Source organism: Barbus barbus, assembly GCF_936440315.1.
Source record: "Barbus barbus genome assembly, chromosome: 43".
NCBI lineage: Eukaryota > Metazoa > Chordata > Actinopteri > Cypriniformes > Cyprinidae > Barbus > Barbus barbus.
This window is the reverse complement of record NC_136721.1, coordinates 22,112,520-22,133,052: the sequence shown is the minus strand read 5'-3', so window position 1 is coordinate 22,133,052 and position 20,533 is coordinate 22,112,520. Positions and strand designations below refer to the sequence as shown.

At 34.1% G+C, this 20,533-nt stretch overlaps 1 protein-coding gene across 2 annotated transcripts in view; it reads left to right on the top strand.

Moving 5' to 3' along the window:
* Positions 1 to 20,533, top strand: part of LOC306862070 (collagen alpha-1(V) chain-like) — a 97,645-nt gene that overhangs the window by 69,594 nt on the left and 7,518 nt on the right. For both annotated transcript variants that reach the window (XM_079404675.1, XM_079404674.1), the window contains exons 34-61: positions 80 to 133; positions 719 to 763; positions 854 to 907; positions 997 to 1,050; positions 1,133 to 1,186; positions 5,923 to 6,030; positions 6,144 to 6,233; positions 6,459 to 6,512; positions 7,680 to 7,787; positions 7,870 to 7,977; positions 9,249 to 9,302; positions 9,555 to 9,608; positions 9,697 to 9,804; positions 11,109 to 11,162; positions 11,260 to 11,367; positions 14,729 to 14,782; positions 14,894 to 15,001; positions 15,905 to 15,958; positions 16,045 to 16,098; positions 16,199 to 16,252; positions 16,384 to 16,437; positions 16,551 to 16,658; positions 18,632 to 18,685; positions 18,776 to 18,829; positions 18,990 to 19,097; positions 19,202 to 19,255; positions 19,446 to 19,481; positions 19,604 to 19,657. In XM_079404675.1, coding sequence (XP_079260801.1) covers positions 80 to 133; positions 719 to 763; positions 854 to 907; positions 997 to 1,050; positions 1,133 to 1,186; positions 5,923 to 6,030; positions 6,144 to 6,233; positions 6,459 to 6,512; positions 7,680 to 7,787; positions 7,870 to 7,977; positions 9,249 to 9,302; positions 9,555 to 9,608; positions 9,697 to 9,804; positions 11,109 to 11,162; positions 11,260 to 11,367; positions 14,729 to 14,782; positions 14,894 to 15,001; positions 15,905 to 15,958; positions 16,045 to 16,098; positions 16,199 to 16,252; positions 16,384 to 16,437; positions 16,551 to 16,658; positions 18,632 to 18,685; positions 18,776 to 18,829; positions 18,990 to 19,097; positions 19,202 to 19,255; positions 19,446 to 19,481; positions 19,604 to 19,657 — 1,953 coding nt within the window. The remainder of the gene's footprint in view (positions 1 to 79; positions 134 to 718; positions 764 to 853; positions 908 to 996; positions 1,051 to 1,132; positions 1,187 to 5,922; positions 6,031 to 6,143; positions 6,234 to 6,458; positions 6,513 to 7,679; positions 7,788 to 7,869; positions 7,978 to 9,248; positions 9,303 to 9,554; positions 9,609 to 9,696; positions 9,805 to 11,108; positions 11,163 to 11,259; positions 11,368 to 14,728; positions 14,783 to 14,893; positions 15,002 to 15,904; positions 15,959 to 16,044; positions 16,099 to 16,198; positions 16,253 to 16,383; positions 16,438 to 16,550; positions 16,659 to 18,631; positions 18,686 to 18,775; positions 18,830 to 18,989; positions 19,098 to 19,201; positions 19,256 to 19,445; positions 19,482 to 19,603; positions 19,658 to 20,533) is intronic.

Genomic DNA, 20,533 nt, shown 5'->3' with positions numbered 1-20,533 from the left:
AATACGTGGCCTTTTGCTGATCAGTTTAGGACTGATTTCACACACTGCTTTCTCATACTTCTTGTGATCGTTTCTGTAGGGACCCCGTGGTGAAAGAGGGCCGAGGGGACCAACTGGTAAAGCAGGACCAAAGGTGAGACTGTCCTTTTTCCTAAATATTCTGCATTTGTAAGATTGTATAATGAAATGAGATTATGACATATTGAGGCAAAACCCCTTTTCAGAGTCTTATAAATAATATGACATGCAAATGTAAAAACACCAAGAAAATCGTATCATGCATGCATTCAAGCGTACATAAAACAAGTGTTTGGCGCATAAAAATTCAATTAGGAAAAGCACATCACGCCCTGACTGACTGAAAGAAAACATCTCGGGCTTCAGGATACTTTAAACCTCTTTCATCATTTGTTGTGCTGTGAAAGCTAAACGTGTTGACAGGAACAAATGGTGCTCCTATTACATTTCAAAACGCGAGGTTTGTTTCCACGGCTCAGCTGGAGCAAATCCAAGTGCAACAGGGATTTTACCGATCTACATATCCTCTATCAGTCAAACAAATCTTTAATGGCACTCATTACCTCGGGCAATACGCATAAGTTTTACGCTATTAATAATTAATTGCATTTGCATGGACCTTTATACAAACATTCTGAAATATTAAAACGTTCTGTTTAATTTCCCTTTTCTCATTTGCTTCTCCTTCCCTCCTTCACAGGGCAACTCAGGAAGTGACGGCCCCCCAGGACCACCTGGTGAACGGGTACGGTATAAATAATAATCGAATCCTTCCAAAGTATCAATTATTGCTTCAGAAAGAGAGATTTAACACTTGATTTTTCCTTTCTTATAGGGTCCGTTAGGATCAGCGGGACCTACTGGATTCCCCGGCCCTAAGGGTCCACCGGTAAGTGATGTTAACACTAGAAATTACTATAGAAATCCTTCTTTCATCCAATCATCTGACCTGATTTCCTCTCTCTCTCTTGTTTTTAGGGTCCTCCCGGAAAGGACGGGCTGCCCGGACACCCTGGCCAGAGAGGAGAGACTGTGAGTGGCATCTGATATGATTGCACACACTTTCATTCACACAATTGTGCTTAAAAAACTCACTTGTATTTTCTTCTGGCAGGGTTTCCAAGGTAAAACTGGACCTCCCGGGCCCCCAGGTGTAGTCGGACCTCAGGTAAATGGAACACAGAATGCTGAAGTTCAAATTTTCAAAATGATTCTAGAATTACACACTAAATTGTGCCTCTAGTAAGATTCCAATAAAATGGACGAAAAACCAGAGAGTGAACCTCATGAATAATGTAATTAAAATATTTGGCCCATAAAAAATAAAAATAAAAAAAAATACATATATATATGTTTATGGTATGCATGTATGTATGTATATATATATATATATATATATATATATATATATATATATATATAAAGAAAAATCTGTTTTAGGACAATTAAGGATGTTTTTTTTTTCTATTTTGAATCTCATTTTTTCTTTTTTATTCACTATTTAGTATTAAAATTGAAAAGATGATTTTAATTACTGTGTGTCACGGTGCACACACACGAGGAGGATACAGGAACACGCAGACCAGGAGTAAACTCAAAATAACAGTCTTTAATGACTCCAAACAAGGCAGGGCAAGACAAGGCAAGGCTGACACGGACAGGAACACCGGGGAGTAACGAGTAGACCAGACGAAATCTAACAGAACAGACAGGACTTAAATACAAGGGATAATCATAGATAATGAGACAAACACAGCTGGACAAGAATAAACTAATGATCACATTAAACAAGGACAGGAAACAAACCAAATATGGACACAAGAGGCGGGAACACATAACACACACGACAGAGGACTGACACTGTGTTAGTATTTTTTTAAATATATATATTTTTTTCAAATTTGTTTTAGTAATAATGACAAAGGAAAGGAAAACATAACTGTCATCAAAAAAAGCAATGCACAATAAGTCTTCAAAAATCTAATTATTTTAAATTAATTTTATGTAAAATAATATTTTTTTTGTATTTGATTTTGGGATCAAATACAACACTGACAGTGTTGTTATTGTTAACTAAAACTATAAATAAAAATTCAAATGAAGTTGAAATAAAATAAAATTTAAATATTAGATAAAAAATGTAAATGAAATTAAATAACTGAAATAAATATATGAATCTGGATTACTAAAATTACTGAACCAGGACAGTGTTGTTATTATTAACTAAAACTATAAAACAATTTTCTGGAATAAAAATAAAGTTGAAATAAAATTAAATATAAATGTAAGATGAAAAAAATTAGAAATGAAGCCTTGAAATGAAAGCTGAATTATAAAAATTACTAAAACCCAGACAGGGTTGTTATTGTTAACTAAAACGATTAAAATTTTCTTGGAATAAAAATAAAGTTTAAATAAAATAAAATATAAATATTAGATGAAAAACTAAAAATACAATTAGATATGTTGCCTTGAAATGAAATAACTGAAATAAATGTTTAAGCTGTATTATTAACATTAAAATAAAAATGACTTATGGCTAAAAAAAATACAAATGACATAACAAAAGCACAAACACGCAACCAAATTACTAAATTCAAACTTGAAATCTGAAAATAATGAAATAAAAGCAAATTCCAAACATGAATACAATAGTATATAACTAATACTAAAACAACATTGTCCAGACATTTCATTAATCCAGGATCAAAATGTTTCAAAGACCTGTGACCTTTTGACCTGGACCAGCAAGAAACCACCTAGCAACCGCCCAGAGCTCCCTAGCAACCACAAAGCAATACTCTGGTAACCTCTCACAACAACCTAGCGAAGTGACAAGGAGTTTTAAACGAGCCAGAGCCCCTCAGGAAATGTAAAAATCTGCTTTCCAGTGCTATGCTAATTTAGGCTTTTTTCAAGCATTTTAAGCTGCTTCTGCACTCTAGGCCGCATCTACCATCCGCAGAAGAATAAAACATTATAAAGCATTTCGCTTAGAAAACAGCACGCCCCACTCACCCATCTGTTTTTCCAGCGTGGCTACCACAAACAGAGGCCAGAGACACGTGCTACATATTCATGAGGCTGTCAGCAGCCATCACTCGCTCATTAGATTATCTTAAAGGTGTCCTAAGGTTGTCACCGAGGAATCATAATGGCTCCATTAGGTTACATATGGGCCGTTTGTTGGCCTCTCTGTGCCTTGTCTCCTGACACGCTTTTGTTTACGCGGTTAGATGTTGGCGCTGACTGGGTAATGAATTATTCATAAGCAATCATGATATTCTGCTTTTTATGCAAATGTTGAGGTGGGCACAGGTTTCAACAGTGCTACACACACATATGGATGTTCAAGTACACATGCTCTGCCATGCAAATGGATGCATATAATCTCATTTTCTTTCTTTCGTTCTTCATGTTGCATAATTTGCATATCCACTGATCCACCTGAAACACTTGTAGCATCTTTATTAATGTATGTTTTCCAGACTTTTTGATTGCTTTCCTTTATTATACTGTACAAACACACTTTTGATCTATGAAAGAGTAGGAGTACAACCGTTCTTTGTGTTCCAGATGCATCGATTAAAAATCGACCTTTAAATATGACTTTGTAATAATGAATTATTTGTTTTGCTGTAGATTTAAAATGTTAGGATTTGAATTAATCTTATTTGTTAAAGTAGCAATATACATAAACGAATCATGTGCAAACTCTGCAAATTGCTTTGCTGAGGTGAATTAAACCTCATTTGCATTAGCAGAATGCAAATCAAATTGGAATTGAATTAATGCACTAATGAATCATCAGTTGAATTGATTCAGTGACAACCCAAAGATTCATTTACCCCACTTCAGTATAAATACAGTGCCCTTCAAAAGTATTGGAACAGTAAAGACAAAATTGCTCTTTTGGCTGTGGAGTCAAGACATTTACAAATATGATTAAAAGATGAATATGAGACAAAACTACAGAATGTCACATTTTATTATTGGGTGATTCAACACATAGATGTTTTACCAGCTAAGAAGTTCAGCACTTTTATAGTTTCATCCCTCTATCTGATGTGAGCATAAGTATTGGAACAGTTGCCTCACAGGTCTTTCTAAGTGATCAGCTGTGTCCTGTTGCATTAATTCTTCAGATATTAAAAGCAGGGAATGTGTCGTATCAGTTATATCCATTACTTCTGTATTATGAATTTTGCATTCGATGATGACACACACAAACCAGGATGAAGACGAGAGAGCTGACTTTGAGAGAAAACAAAAGGGCATGGAGAAATCAAGAGTTTGGAAACCACCAGCAACTAACAACTACCTGATCAGCTGAGAAAACAACAGTAGTTGAAGACAGACAAATCATAAAAGCTGTGAAAATGAACCCTAAAAGACGTGTCTGTAAAATCACCAACAACTTCCAGAAAGCTGGGGTGATGCTCTGACAATCTACTGTCCTCAGGAGACTTTGACACAGAATTACAGATGCTACACCGCAAGATGCAAACCTCTGACCAGCACCAAAAATAGAAAGGCAACATTAGAGTTTGCAAAAAAGCACAAAGGTGAGCCAGAAGAGTTTTGGAACTGTGTTTATGGACCGATGAGACAAAGATGAACCTTTATCTAAGTGATGGGAAAGCAAAAATGAGGAGAAAAAAAGGGAACTGCAAATGATCCCAAGCATACAGCCTCATCTGTAAAGCATGGTGGAGGTGGTGTCATGGCATGGGCATGCATGACTGTCTCTGGAACAGGCCCTCTCATCTTTACTGATGACTTAATGGATGATGACAGTAGCAGAATGAATTTGGAAGGGTACAAAACCATCTTGCCTACCAATATTCAAGAAAATGCCACCAGATTCATTGGGAAGTGCTTCATATTGCATCAGGAAATTGACCAAAAACACCCTGCCAGTTCAGTCAAGGAATTTATAAGGGCAAAGAAATGGAAAGTCTTAGATTGAGAATGAAATTTGATTGAACATGAATTTCACCAGCTGAAGAGGAGAGTAAAGGCAGAAACTCCCCAAAACAAGCAACAATTGTAATTGGCTGCATTAAAGGCTGGGAAAAGTATTTCAAAGGATGAGACCAAGAGTCTGGTGATGTCTATGGGTCACAGACTCACTGCTGTGATTGTGATCAAGGGATCTGCAACTAAATAATAGCTTTTATATCTGCCTTATGTTCAACTGTCCCAATACTTGTACTCACATCAATGAGTGGGATGAACTCTAAAAGTGCTGTTCTTTTTATTTGGTAAAACATGTATGTGTTGAAACGGCTAATAATAAAATGTGACATTCTGTAGTTTTGTTTCATATTCATCTTTTAATCATATTTGTAAATGTCTTGACTCCACAGCCAACAGAGCAATTTTGTCTTTACTGTTCCAATACTTATGGAGGGCACTGTATATAAATGTACATTTTTATATAAAATTTTGTATTTCAATATTAAGTACTATATTTAATGTTAATTCTTATATTTATTAGTTATTTACTATTAAAATAGTTTAACTAGTGTATAATTGTCAGTGATGAATGCTTATAGATTTATCTTTAAAGGTTTATTTCACATAAATTTTCATTTTTAATTTCAGGTTTTAAAGATGTATAATTGATAAGATATATAATATATATTCATGTTTATTTACGCATGAAAAATAGCTCATTTTTCATTTAGATTTAAAATGTTATCATTTGAATTAATCATGTTTTATTAAAATAGCAATATGTATAAATAAATCGTATGAAAACTGGTGAATTAAACTGTTCTGAAATTGCAAATCAGTTATGAATTGATTCATTAGGAATCATCAATTGAAATGATTCATTGTCACCCTAAAGATTCATCTACCCCACTACCTTACCTATAATTCATCTCTCTTTCTGTTCAGGGACCAACAGGTGAGACAGGACCAATGGGAGAGCGAGGCCACCCTGGACCCCCAGGACCACCCGGTGAACAGGGTCTACCTGGAACTGCTGGAAAAGAGGGAGCAAAGGTGCGAACAAATTCAGGCCATATACGCACTTCAACATTTACACATAATAAAGTTACATATACACAGATCCAAATACATTTACGTATTCATCGATTCATATCTGGTCTTTATAGGGAGATCCAGGTCCTGCAGGACCCACAGGTAAAGACGGACCTCCAGGACTCCGAGGGTTCCCAGGCGAGAGAGGTTTACCAGGCCCTGTGGTGAGTCTCATGAACGAAACACGCGATTTGAACAAACCCCTGACCCCAAGTAATACACTCTGTGTAACTCGCCCTTAAATTCTGCACAGGTGAGCATCTCACTTTTCATGTTTTGAGCTTTTAGTTTGTTGCTCAGTATAAATAGTACATCCCCGTTTCACCTCTACCCATCAAACGTGTCGTGCAGCATCACATGGATGTGTTTGTGTGTGTGTGTGTTTGCAGGGGTCAGCAGGTTTGAAAGGGACCGAAGGACCTCCAGGGCCACCTGGACCCGCAGTAAGTACACATGCTCTCTCTTTTTGTCCATCTCTTCTCCAACTGCTTTGTTATTTGCTTGTTTACCTTGTTTTCTCTTTCTCCTTTCTTCTTTTGCTCCACACACTGGGTTTTCAGTGAGTACAGTGATTTAGTTCATATGATATGGAGGATTTACAGTATATCTTCAGTACCAGGCAAACATTAGAACTTCCCTTTATTTTATTTTTTTAATGTACGTGCTGGAAATTAGTTTTGTATACTATTTAATTCATGTTTTAGAGTGGTTAGTGCAGACAAAGCATCAACAAGTGTTCAACATACACTACCATTCAAAAGTTTGAGGTCAGTAAGAAAATAATACTTTTGTTCAGCAAGGAGGCATTAAATGCATCAAGTGTCACAGCATAGACATGTATAGTGTTACAAAAGATTACTTTTGTTTTATTTATTCTATTAGTCTAAGAATTGTTAAAGAAATATATTAAAACAGAAAGCACTTATTTCATTTCATAATATTACTGTTTTTTGTGGTCAAAGAAATAATGCCTTGTAAAATAAATAAAGTAAATAAAGCAATGTCTTCTTTCAAAACCATTACAAAATCTTACTAACCTTAAACTTTTGAATGGTAGTGAACATCTTAAACAGTTTTATTAATGAGTGTGATTGAAAGAAGATGCTCAAATATGAATATTTATATTAAATATTGCATTTAAATATTAAATAATATATTAAATATTTTAATGTATAGTAATGAATGTATTTTTATTATCATTATTTACTATTAAAATAAAATGTGGCAAATAGTAGTAAATAAAGGAAAACGTCTAAGTCAGACTAGTGCCTATTTATAAATGATAGATGATTAAAAACGATCAAAAGGTTTATCTGTTCATGTTTTCTCTCTCTTTTCATGCAGTCTTGACACCAGGATTTTGAATATTCAGATTTACTGATATCTTATATAACGCTGCAATATGCGTAATTATATAATCAGTAACTTGAAAACACAGCATTTATTTCTGCATTAAAACTCATATATGCATGCCGGCTGTCAACGCCTCCATATGAATTTTTTTCAAGAGAAAATGCATAATTAATCAAACAGATCATCAAGCTTTCATTAGTAAATGGCAGTCGTTGCAAGTATATCAGTTCTGAAATTTAATTTTCACCTATTCATAGGGTTCTCCTGGTGAACGTGGTCCTGCTGGCTCAGCTGGACCTACCGGCCTCCCGGGCCGGCCCGGACCCCAAGGACCCCCGGGCCCCGCTGGAGAGAAAGGTGGACCTGTGAGTACTTCCTCCTTCTTCATTTCTGAACTTCATTTCACTGTCACATGATTAAATAACTGAGTATATCCTCTCCTATTAGGGCGAGAAAGGACCTCAAGGCCCAGCTGGTAGAGATGGTATTCAGGGACCTGTGGGACTTCCAGGCCCGGCCGGACCCATTGGACCACCGGGAGAGGACGGTGATAAGGTACAGAAGATAAAGGCAGAATTAAAGACTGAATGAATTAAAGGCAGAGAGATGTGGGCATGAAATTGATGATCATGGATGAATCTGGTGGGTTTGCTAGATGATTAAGTGAAGGTCACATCACAGACACACACACACACACACACACACACACACAGATCGAATGACTCCATTGTCTGATCAATAGTTTCTCTAGAGGAATGGATGGATGGTTCAATATTTGCTCTGCGCATGGACAATTATTTGAGAATCTAAATAAGCTTTGATTATAAATACTAGGTTTTTAATTTTAAATTAATGTTTAATCACGATTAAACTCATAAGTTAGCATGTATTACATTTTATTTCATTAAATACCAAGTGTTTTCTGTATGGGTTGTGTTTACTGAGTATCAAACTGTTAGATTAACAACATAGCAATGTCACATTCAAATAATAAATATATGTGCTACTGAAATATATGTGATATTACAGCGCAGGGAATCAAATATGCAGTTAGCCTTATTGGAAATGATCTCATTCAACACTTAGGTGAACGTGTCAGGGAAATGACATCACCGTGACTCTCTCACACACACCTACACACACCGATGTAGGGTGTGTGTTACACCAACATGTGTTAGCATTGGCAGTTTTAAGGTGTGAGCGATATTTGAAGAATGTATGTGTCGGCTCTGCCATGTGTGACAGGTGCAAAGCCTTCTGGGAAATATAGTCAGAGGAATAAATAACAGTGTTAGTTATTTAAAAAAAAAAAAAACAGACCAAAAAGTATAGTAGAGTATTATTGCTTACCCTGGCAATACCATGTTTTTTAGGCATGTACCATTTTTTTTACATATACAATGGTAATATCATTGTGTTATATCATTTTTCTTGGAGTTTTACGTAAATACCATATGAATGTGAATGCATTACTGTTCAAAAATGAATACTTTCTTCTGAAAGGATGTATTAAATTGATCAGAAATGACAATGAAGACATTTAAGATCTCACAAAAAAATTCTGTTACTCAAAGAATCCTAAAAAAACCATAATATCCATAAAAATGAAGCAGCACAGCATTGATAATATTAGAAATGTTTCTTGAGCAGCAAATCAGCATTTATGAAGGATCATGTGACACTGGAGTAATGATGCTGAAAATTCAGCTTTGCATCCCAGGAATAAATTACATTTTAAAATATATTCAAATAGAAAACAGTTATTTAAAATTGTAATAATATTTCACAATTTTACTGAAAAGACAAATGCTGTGTTATTGCGACAGGGCGAGCTTGGAGAGCCGGGACAGAAGGGAAGCAAAGGTGACAAGGGCGAGCAGGTGAGTGAATTTACTCTTTACATTTACATTTCACTTGAGTCTGAAAACATTATTTATTCAATGAGTCCTTTTTGGATTCGTCTGTTTGTTTGTGTCGTTCTCCCACGACGATAATTCGTTCTGTTATTACCACTGCGCCGTTATGAATATAGATGCTGTCTTTGTTATGAAAATCAGTGAGTTATACTTGCTTGCTTGCTTTTTTTTCTTCTCATTCATTTTTTTTCCCTCCTTGTTTCTGCCGTTCTTCAGGGTCCTCCAGGGCCCGTCGGTAGCCAAGGTCCTTCGGGTCAGCCGGGTCCACCTGTGAGTATAATGAAATCAGCCATTTCTCACATGACGTGTGTCTTGCCTTGGTGTAAGCTGTGTTAGTGATGTCACTTCCTTTCTGCAGGGTTCTGATGGAGAGCCAGGTCCCAGAGGTCAGCAGGGTCTGTTTGGGCAGAAGGGAGATGAGGGCTCACGAGGCTTCCCAGGACCACCCGGACCCGTCGGCCTTCAGGTTAGAACTTCAAAGTCTGGTTTCTGCTTGTTTGAAACACTGTAATTTTAGTATATTTGATATACTCTCATAGTTTATTAATTGATTAATTGTATTTATTAAATGATTAAATTGATTTAGATGTTATCCTTTTATTTACAACAAGTTTTATTATTATAATCCTTATATTTACCACTTATATTTTGACTAATATTAATTTGAATTATATTTTAATAATTCAGCTCTTTTTATCATTTTTATTAGATTTTTTTCATGTCTATATAGTTTTTATTTATTTTTATTTCAGTTTTTGTTTGTTATTTTAGTACGCCAATTTAAAATTGACCTATTAGTGTACTATTTGTACTATTAGTTTTTATTTATAATTTCATTTAGATTTTAGTCTTACTTTTTACCTCTTTTATTTTAGTTAAAGTTTTAGTAATTTTATTGTTTTTGTCATTTGTATTTATTTTTTGAATATGTATAGTTTTTATTCATTTTTATTTCAGTTTTAATTTGAGATATTTAGTACTTAAGTTAAAACAAGTTAAACTACTGTTGCCTTGGCAATTAACTGATGAAAAATACAAGGCTTTTTATATTTTGTTTTTCTGTTAACATTTTTAAATAGTTTTTTTTATGTGATGAGAGTTTTTGTTAATTTTATTTCAGTTTTAGTTATTTTAGTACTTCAATTTAAACTACAGAAATATTGAAACATAGTAAAATATAGAAATATTGCCTTGGCAACTAGTTGAAATAAAATAAGATTAAGGCTTTTTTATATTTTATTTTATTTCAGTTAACATTCATTTTATTCCAAGTATACAAAAATGTTTTTATAGACTGGAGTTATGATGCTGAAAATTCAACTTTAGATCACAGGAATAAATTACTATTTGGAAATATATTCAAATAGCAAACTATTGTTTTAAAATGTAATATTTCACAATTTTACTCTTTTTACTGTATTTTTGATCAAATAAATGCAGCCATGGTCAGCATAAGAGACTTTTTCCAAAAACTCTTACTGACCCTGAACTTGTTACATGGGAATATGATAATCATTAAATACTATGATATCACCATCTTAAACTATTATTGCACCATAGTCCACAATATAATATGTTTTTTTTAATTCATCAGCAAATTTATTCCAGATGGATAAAAGTCTTACCTTGGAAATATGTCAGATTGTGGAAGTGAAATGGACTACAAATGGAATTTAATGTGGACTGTAAATGTTGTTTATGTAGTTTGGAGAAGATTGAGCTGGTTAGTATGAGTTGCAGTTGGTTTTAACTAGTTGTGTTTGTGTGCAGGGCTTGCCTGGACCCCCGGGTGAGAAGGGAGAGACTGGTGACGTCGGTCAGATGGTACACATCCACATCCATACAGTCATTTTGATTAAATCTAATTGTATTTTAATAGAAACTGAGCTTTCTTTCTGCATTTTCTTGACTTTTCTCTCAGGGTCCACCTGGTCCTCCTGGCCCCAGAGGCCCCTCCGGACCCCCAGGAGCCGATGGACCACAGGGACCCCCGGGAGGAATCGGCAACCCAGGAGCCGTGGGAGAAAAGGTGATCTACATCAGCGCCACGAACAAAACACTATCATTTCATTTTAATTAGAAACCGACGTCCTTAATGATCCAAGGGAGAATGTGCCAGTGTGTGTGTGTGTGTGTGTGTGTGTGTGTGTGTGTGTGTGTGTGTGTGAGCGCTCAGTCAGTTCAGGATCTGCGTTTCTCTCATAAGTGAGGTTTCCTGTAGCTTCTCTCTAGAGTTAAAGAGTTAAAGCTCTGTATGTGTCTGTGAGTGTTTTTGTAAGTTAAATACTGTAAGTAAGCCATTCATTGATTATTATCCTCAAAAAGTGTAACAGTGTCTCTGATGCTTGGTTTGAGCTTCACGACCTGCAGCATTAGCCTAAACAGAGTTAGTTTCTATGCAATGACGACAGACAGCTTTGTTCATACTACTCAAAATGATTTTATTTCATTTAATGAGTAAGCAATGAGGATACACCATTTAGATGTCAGTAGATTTGGTCATTCTAATTAGAGTGGTTTACAGTAATAATAATACATTTGTATATATAGTTTATGATAATATTTTTTAAGTAGTGACTATACAACTTGTTCAATTACAATTAATTCTAATTAATTTCTTAATAATATTTATATCTAGTATATAATGATGATGATGATATTAAGAATAACAAGAATTTTAAATCGTGACTATACAACGGGTAAATGTATCAATAGCTTTGTTAATTCTAATTAGAGCGATTTAATAATAATAACAACGATAATAATATTGTTAAATAGGAACTATACACGTAAATGTATCATGTATCTTTGTTAATTCTAATTAGAGTATTATTTATTATTAATAAATGTAAATCTGTATATATATATATATAGCATATAATAATGATAAAAATGTATTTTAATTAGTAAGCAATGACTAAACAAGTAAATGTATCAGTAATTTTGTTAGTTGTTAATAATGATTTATTATTAATAATATAAATAAGAAGAATACTATAAACTGTGTAGATGTATTGATAGCTTTGTTAATTCTTCTCTGAATGATTTAATAATAATAATATAGCTGAAAATAAAATATGGTGTTTTTCTGACAACAGATCATTTATCTCATTGTCATAAAAATAGACATTTTTAACAAAATAATGCAATATAATTAAACAGTTTCTCAGTTTATTTGCCTTTAGCAGCTGTGTAAAGTTAATTTGAAATTGTGTGATAAGATTTTTTTAAACGTGCCTCAAACATGCTTTACTGGATAAGATATTATGGCAAAATTCAACAAGTAACACGCTGCTTAACTTCATGCTTTATGTTCAGTGCAGTGATCTTGAATTTTTTTCTCTGGAGAGAGTGTGTGTGTGTGTGTGTGTGTGTGAGCTGCGAGTGTCTGTATCTTTGTGTATGTCTCAGCAGAGCGTGTTTTTGCATGACTGCGCTCCATCACCTCCGCACCGGCCACTGTCAATATTATTTAATACGACACTTCAGCACTATTGTTCTGCCTCGGAACCAAGGACCCGTTTCAGTTGTGCTTAGAGGGGAGTTTCGCCCAGAGAAACGACCCAGAAAAACACAGACGAGGGGAGGACTTAAAGAAAACCGATAAAGATGATAGAATGAGACCTGGAGACAAGGCTGTTTGCTGTTAGTCTGGAAGATTTACCTCAGCACTTCACTCTGACAGACCTCTTATCCCACTACAGAGAGACAGAGATACCTCAGTCTGACACACACACACACACACACACACACACACGAATGATGCAGTTCAGAGCGGCTGAGAGACTCTTAATCCCTCAATATGGCAGACGTGCCGAAGTATCCACACACACACACACACACACACAGCCTCTAAGAGCACAGAGAATAACTCATAAACATGTTTATAAGCACGAGAGAAAGCACACGGGGAGGATGGACCATATTGAATATTTAGTCACAAACTGATTGATTTAATAGTGTTTTATTAGTGGTTTGCTAAGGGAAGCATCACTGTTATACACAGTTTTACCTTTCGATTACCTTTGCCGTCATCTAACGCTCATTAAAGACTTTAAAAGCATAATTTAATAACACTATAATTTATAAGTGCATTATAATGCATAAATTCAATTGTTGCATAAATTTTTTATTTTATTTAGATAAAATACTATTGAATTTTATTTATGGAAATGTATTTATTTATTTACATGTTTATTTTTATTGTTTATTTTTTAATTCAGACAAAATAGTAGAGAATTTTAATTTCATCTGCTTATTTATTTAATTTTGTGTTTAGACAGAATTTATTAATTCATTTTGAACTGATTTCGACAAAATAGTATACAATTTTAATTTCAGCCATTTATTGGCTATCAGTCACTACATGAAAATAATTGTTGAAATCAAGCAAAATCGACCAATAAAAGAAAATATTAATTAATTTTAGCAATTTATTTACTTAGTTCTTTATTTGTATTAATTTGTTATTTAGGCAAAATAGTACAGAAATGTTGGCCATTTATTTATTTAATTTATAATTTTATTATTATAATAATTAATAAGTATTACATTATATAATAAATAATGTCAGCGCCTTTAGCCTCATGGGCTGACATATAGCGTCGTTGCACTTCGGGCGTCTTGCTTGTGGACATTTTCCAACCCTGCCCCCCTCTCTCTCCCACTTTACTTCCTGTCATTACACTGGCCTATCCTAGTACAAAATTAATAAATAATGTATAATAAATATTATAATTATAATTATTTATTTAATTTATTTTTATTCCATTTATTTAGTTTATTATTTAGTAATTATTCCAATTTATAATTTTTTATTTATTTACAATAAATAGTATAGAATTTTAATTTCAGCTACTTATTGGCAATCAGTCATAATATAATTTCCATTAAAAAATCTCATTGATACACACTGCAGAAGGGACCCAAGTCATATGTAGAGACCAGAGTATTATAGAAACCTGTGGATGGGCTCTTTTGACTTATGCTAAACAATAATGCTAAACAACCACCAACAAATCTGGAACATAATGACAGCTAGTTCTGCAGGAGCATCCCTTACTTCCTCAGAAAACGCTAAAGTCTAGTTCATTTTTCAAAGTGTCATCGCTCCAATTCAGAAGTGTCTGGATACATATAATGATTTCCATTCTCGACTGATGTCTGATGGAACTGGTCGTCATCAAGGTCGTTTGTTGGTCTGAATATCGATGTTGCGCAGATTTGGATGCTAGAATGTGGCGTTCTGCAGAGGAAAGCAGATTTGCTGACGAGACAGTGAATAATGATGCTGACGTGCTCTTCTGTCCGGTGGACAAAATCTCTGCAGTGTTGAGGAGAAAAAAGAGCCCTGCCATGCTTTACTTACATCTCTCTCTGTTTTTCTGTAGGGAGACGCCGGTGAAGCAGGAGAACCAGGCCCACATGGAGATGTCGGCCCTCCAGTACGGCAAAAAAACAAACAAACACATGCAAAACTCTAAAACATCAAAAAAAAAGCTGAGAGTCTCAGAATAACACACTCATATCTCATATCTTGTGTGTGTGTGTTTTAGGGTCCAAGAGGCGAGCGAGGAGAAAAGGGAGAATCCGGACCCGCTGGTTCTGCTGGGCCCCCCGGACCAAAAGGACCACCAGGAGATGATGGTCCTAAAGGAAGCCCTGTATGTTCTTACCATTGATTTGTTTAGTGTCTGAAACATACACTCTTAAAAATAAAGCTTCCAAAAGGAGGTTTTTGCAACAACGCCATAGAAGAACCATATTTAACCTTTCAGTGACCTTTGCTGTCATCTAATGCTCTCTCAAAGTTAATCTTTACAAACACTTAATAATTTAATAAGTTAAACGTAATCTTTAGCAAACCTCAAAGTTAACATTTCATAGTGTACCATCGTCATCAAGGTCGTTTGCTGTTTAAACAATGCTGTTTTTATAATTATAATGTTATGATGCATAAATTCACAGTTGTTTTATGTATTTATTTTGCTGTTATTTTAATTAGACAGAAAAATGTTATGCCATTTATTTACTTATTTTTATTTAGACAAAATAGCATATAACAGAGGTGCCCAAATGTTTTTGATATTTTACTGTATGATAGGCCAAAAAGCAAACTTAATTGAAGGCTGTGGGCCAAAAGTAAACATTGCATTATATCCAGAAATATACAGTATACTGTATTAAAATGTATGACATTTAAAAAAAAAAAACATTTAAATATTAAAAATTTTAATTTGGGGCTTTAAATTTAGTTTGAAATGTTTAAATAAAAAATATATATTTATAATTTTCTTTATTTATATATATATATATATATATATATATATATATATATATATATATTACATTAGTACAGAAATAAAGTTCAAACTAAAATATTAATAATTAAAATATTTTAATCTTTTTCTAAAACCTTTATTTGTGAGAGTGTATTATAGGTTCTGCATGCTAATTGGTCAATAAGCATAGCTTGTCGTACCTTACTCTTCATGCTTATGAGACCTTGCAGTTACCATGTTTCTGATCAAATATAGAAATGTTGAAATGTTTGGTTTGATTTTCAGGGTCCAAGTGGTTTCCCTGGTGATCCTGGTCCTCCTGGAGAGCCTGGTCCAGCTGTAAGTACTATTCATGTAAAATGTAGTAATTACAGAGACATGTTCAGGTTGTTTCCGGAAGTGACATTCTTTTTCTTTCTCTGCAGGGTTTGGATGGTGCTTCTGGAGATAAGGGTGATGATGGAGAGCCTGGTCAGCCGGTGAGTATGATTTAAACACAATCATTTGACATCTCTGGTATCGGCTGCATGCAAATGTGTTTTATAATGTTTGCCGTTTTTATAATGTTGTTTCTTTTAGGGATCCCCTGGACCTACTGGTGAAACTGGCCCCACTGGACCTCCAGGAAAGAGAGTGAGTAAAGCTTTTAAACCTACTTTTTATTGAAAATATTTATCAAAATATTTCTGACTATCCATTAATATTAACAATGTTAAAGTAAATATACCTATATATGGCTCTCAATTTTCATTCTTTCTCTTCAGGGACCTCATGGACCTGCTGGACCTGAAGGAAGACAGGGAGAGAAGGGTGCCAAGGTAACATGCAAACGTCCACAGTCTTACACACTTTCATTAACTTAAGTGCTATTACAGTACAGCTACAAATTCATTACGGCAATGGTTTCAATAGTGTTGTGTCTCTGAATCAGGGTGAATCTGGTCTCCTGGGTCCACCTGGGAAGACAGGTCCAGTTGGTCCTCAGGGAAGCCCTGGAAAACCCGGTCCTGAGGGTCTGAGAGGTGTGCCTGGACCAGTGGTGAGTGCTAATTGAGCAAAGCACATTATGTCCTAATGTCGCATTATGCGCCAAATGTATTTTGTCAATCTCACAAAGCCTGTATATAACCTACCTGCGTCATATTTCACTACAGAGTCAAAAAAATTCAAAATCGAAATATATTTACATTATATAGAATTTGGAGGCAAAAATTTAAGATTTTTATTTTAAGATTAAAAAACTTATTAAAAAACTTTCCTAAGTATTGAATGCAACAAAGATTACTTATTGTGAAAAAAATTACTTTTATTTTAAGGAGAAAAAAAAAAATTTTTACTTCTAGAATGGACAAAAATGACTTATTTTAAAATGTAGTTTATTTCAGAAAAATAACTTCTAGAATGCGTCAAAAAATGCAAAAAAAAAATTATATATAAATTTGTTTTATTAATGATTAAAAACTATTTTGTAATGTAAAAAAATGTATTAATGCATTATATAAATGATCATTTATATAAATGTGTGTGTATATATATATATATATATATATATATATATATATATAGACACACATATTTACACACAAATATATAAATTATTTTATATGTATTATAATTTCTTTGGCATGATAAAGACATTTTGGAGATACTGTATATATCAGTTGTAAAGTGTATAGGGTACAATGGGGCTAAAGGCCCACCTTAAGAAAAAATGTGCTATTCACTGTGCTTAAATGTATAATTGCAGAAGAAATATATGCGTTGTATTGAACATTAATGGAGCAACAGATTTTGTGTGAAAATAAATCAAGTTGTTTATTTTGTTTAAAAATCTTATAAATGTACAGTAGTCAAAAAATGGTAGTGATACAAATACTTCAGCTAAAATAATGTTTTGTTTAATAATATCTAAGTTAATACTTGGTCAAAACAATCACTTTTGTACTGTTTTTTGCAAATAAAAAAAATTAAATAATTTGTTCTATAAATACACTGTCATTAAAATATGTTAATATAAAAAATATATTTTAAAATACAGAGACTAAATCATTTTAATAAGTAAAAATTCTGAAAGTATTGAAGGACATCCAATAATAATTGAAAATATATTTACAGTAGTAACAACAAAATATATTTTATTATATGATATGATTAATATCATGTTTTTAAATATGAGTTTCATTCTAAACATGGTGATTATCTCTGATATGGACACATACATAATGTATATGATATTTATAACAACATAATATGATATTTACCATCTGAATCTAACCATGTCATGTCAACAAATGGATAAGTCAGCGATTGATTAATTATCATGTTAATTACTGTGCGCGTTTATCCCCAACAGCAGGGGCGCCTTTTACCCCAAAAACTATACTTTTACATATTCTTTTGTTATTTAAAAACTGTTGCTTTAATCATCTTAAACAAAACTGAAAATTATTAATAAGACCTTTGTCTCAAAATATATGCAATAATTTTAGTGATTCTCATTTGCTACTTAAAACGACATTTTAAAAAACAAAATATTAGATCAAGTAAGCACAGAATCAACTTTGCACTGCTGCGCGCAATCGCGTCAAAGATTTGGTTCAAATATACACGTGCGTCTTGAAAAGCGAATGTTTTATAAAGTGCTAAGCCATGTTTTTGTGCCATCTAGTGGTTTAGATGAAAATAATATCAAAGGCGCCTTTTACCCCGGGGCGCCTTTAGCCCCGTTGTACCCTATATACACATCCTAGTATGTTAATTCATGCTGCTTTAAAAACAATAATCTTTTGGTACCTTTCACAATATATAATAGAATACTATAATAAAACATATTACTATAATGAAAATACAGACATTATACTATAATAAAATTTCTTTTTTTTCCCATTTGGTTGAAATAAGAATTATAGTAAAAATCACCCTTTCAACCCCAGAATATAATACCGGACCTCATATACAGTTCTAAGGCAGTGATTTTGTGTTAATAAATGGATCTGTTTGATCCTGATGTAGGGAGAACAAGGACTGCCCGGTGCTCCCGGACCCGATGGACCTCCTGGACCGATGGTACCAACATGATATTCCTCTGAGAATGAGTTTATTACTTCTTAAATGGCAATCTACAGTCCTCACTCTTCTCATGTTTCTCTCTCTCAGGGTCCTCCTGGACTGCCTGGACTGAAGGGAGATACTGGTATTAAAGGTGAAAAGGTGAGAGAAGCAAATCCATCTTTGATGCTCTTAATTAACTGCACTATGACTCTAGTGTTTGGAACACAGCTGTACATTCATTGAACTCTGGCTGGTGTTGCTGATTATGAAGGAGTATATTCATTGCAGATGTGTTTAGTAAACAAGCGGTTCGTTTCAGGGTCATCCTGGTCTCATTGGACTCATCGGACCTCCAGGAGAACAGGGAGAGAAGGGAGACAGAGGGCTGCCAGGTCCACAGGGAACTGCAGGACCTAAAGGAGACACTGTATGGAAACATGTTTACACACATACAGCAATAAAAACCTAGTATAAACTTGAAATCTTTTGTATTTTCATAAAGAAGTCTTCACTATCGGTCTTTTTCTACAGGGTATTTCAGGACCTGCTGGACCTATTGGACCCGTTGGACCTCCTGGTCTCCCGGTACCATTTCTGATGTTTAAAAAAAAAAAAATTATTATGTATACTTTGATAAATAAGTTCTTCAGTGTCTTCATGTTTATAGATTAAAAAGGTTCTCCATCTTTTTAGTTCTAATTATAACCTTTATTTTTTAGAGTATATATATGTAATTCATAATTGTGATTCATATGTATGTTTCACTTCTGTTCAGGGTCCTTCTGGTCCTAAAGGTGCTAAAGGATCATCTGTAAGTTCATGTTCTTATTAATTATTCTTGTTAATTTAATTAGTATTTTAATTAGCCGATTCATTTATCATCTTTAATTAGCTCTGATTTGCCTAAACCTACTTTTGATTCTGTCTTTATAGGGTCAGACTGGACCGAAGGGAGAATCTGGAGTGCCAGGACCTCCTGGACCTCCAGTACGTAACTGCACTAAAACGAACTATAAAACAAACCAAAACTCAACACACAAACGAGTTATTCCTCTGTGAGATAAGTGCATATTTAAACATGATTCTGCAGTAGATGTTACGTAAGTGTAATTGAGCTCTATTATGTGGTGTAAAGCGAATCTGTTAAGGTTCCTCTGAGAGCTCCAGTGGATTTTGCTTCCCTGAGAAACCCTGATATTTCACATCTACAGACTGTGTAGGTTGCTGTTTCCACACACTGAGTAACTCAGCCTTAGGACACAGAGAGAAATGGAAGTGTTTAGTTAATGTCTGTGTAAAGGTCTAATTGTTTAGATGGATAATACTAGATACAGTTATTTTTCAGATTTATTACAGTAGTTTTTATTACTGAGCACTTTTATTTATAGAGTGAGACATAGAATAGGAAACAATTAGAAGCACTGAGAATGTAGTGCCCTAACAACCACTCACGACACCCTAGCAACCACTTGAAAAATCATAGTAATTGATAAAGGCCAAGCAACACTCAACATTTCCAACAATTTTGTGACTCCCTAGCAACACTTTAAAAAAAACCTAACAGCCACTCAAATTATCTTTGCAACTGCCTTATAACCACCCAGAACATACTATCAACTCCTTAGCAACCTCCTAAAAAACTCCAACAGCCACTCAGAACACCTTAGCAACTGCTAATCAGCACACTATTATTCCTAGTGGGCTACACTCTAATTTTCCAATTATACAGTAACAACCTAGCAACTGCCTAAGAACACAACCACCCAAAACATCTTATCAACACCCTAGCAACCACTTAAAAAACCAACAGCCACACAGAACACCTTAGCAACTGCTTAACAACCACCCAAAACATCCTATCAA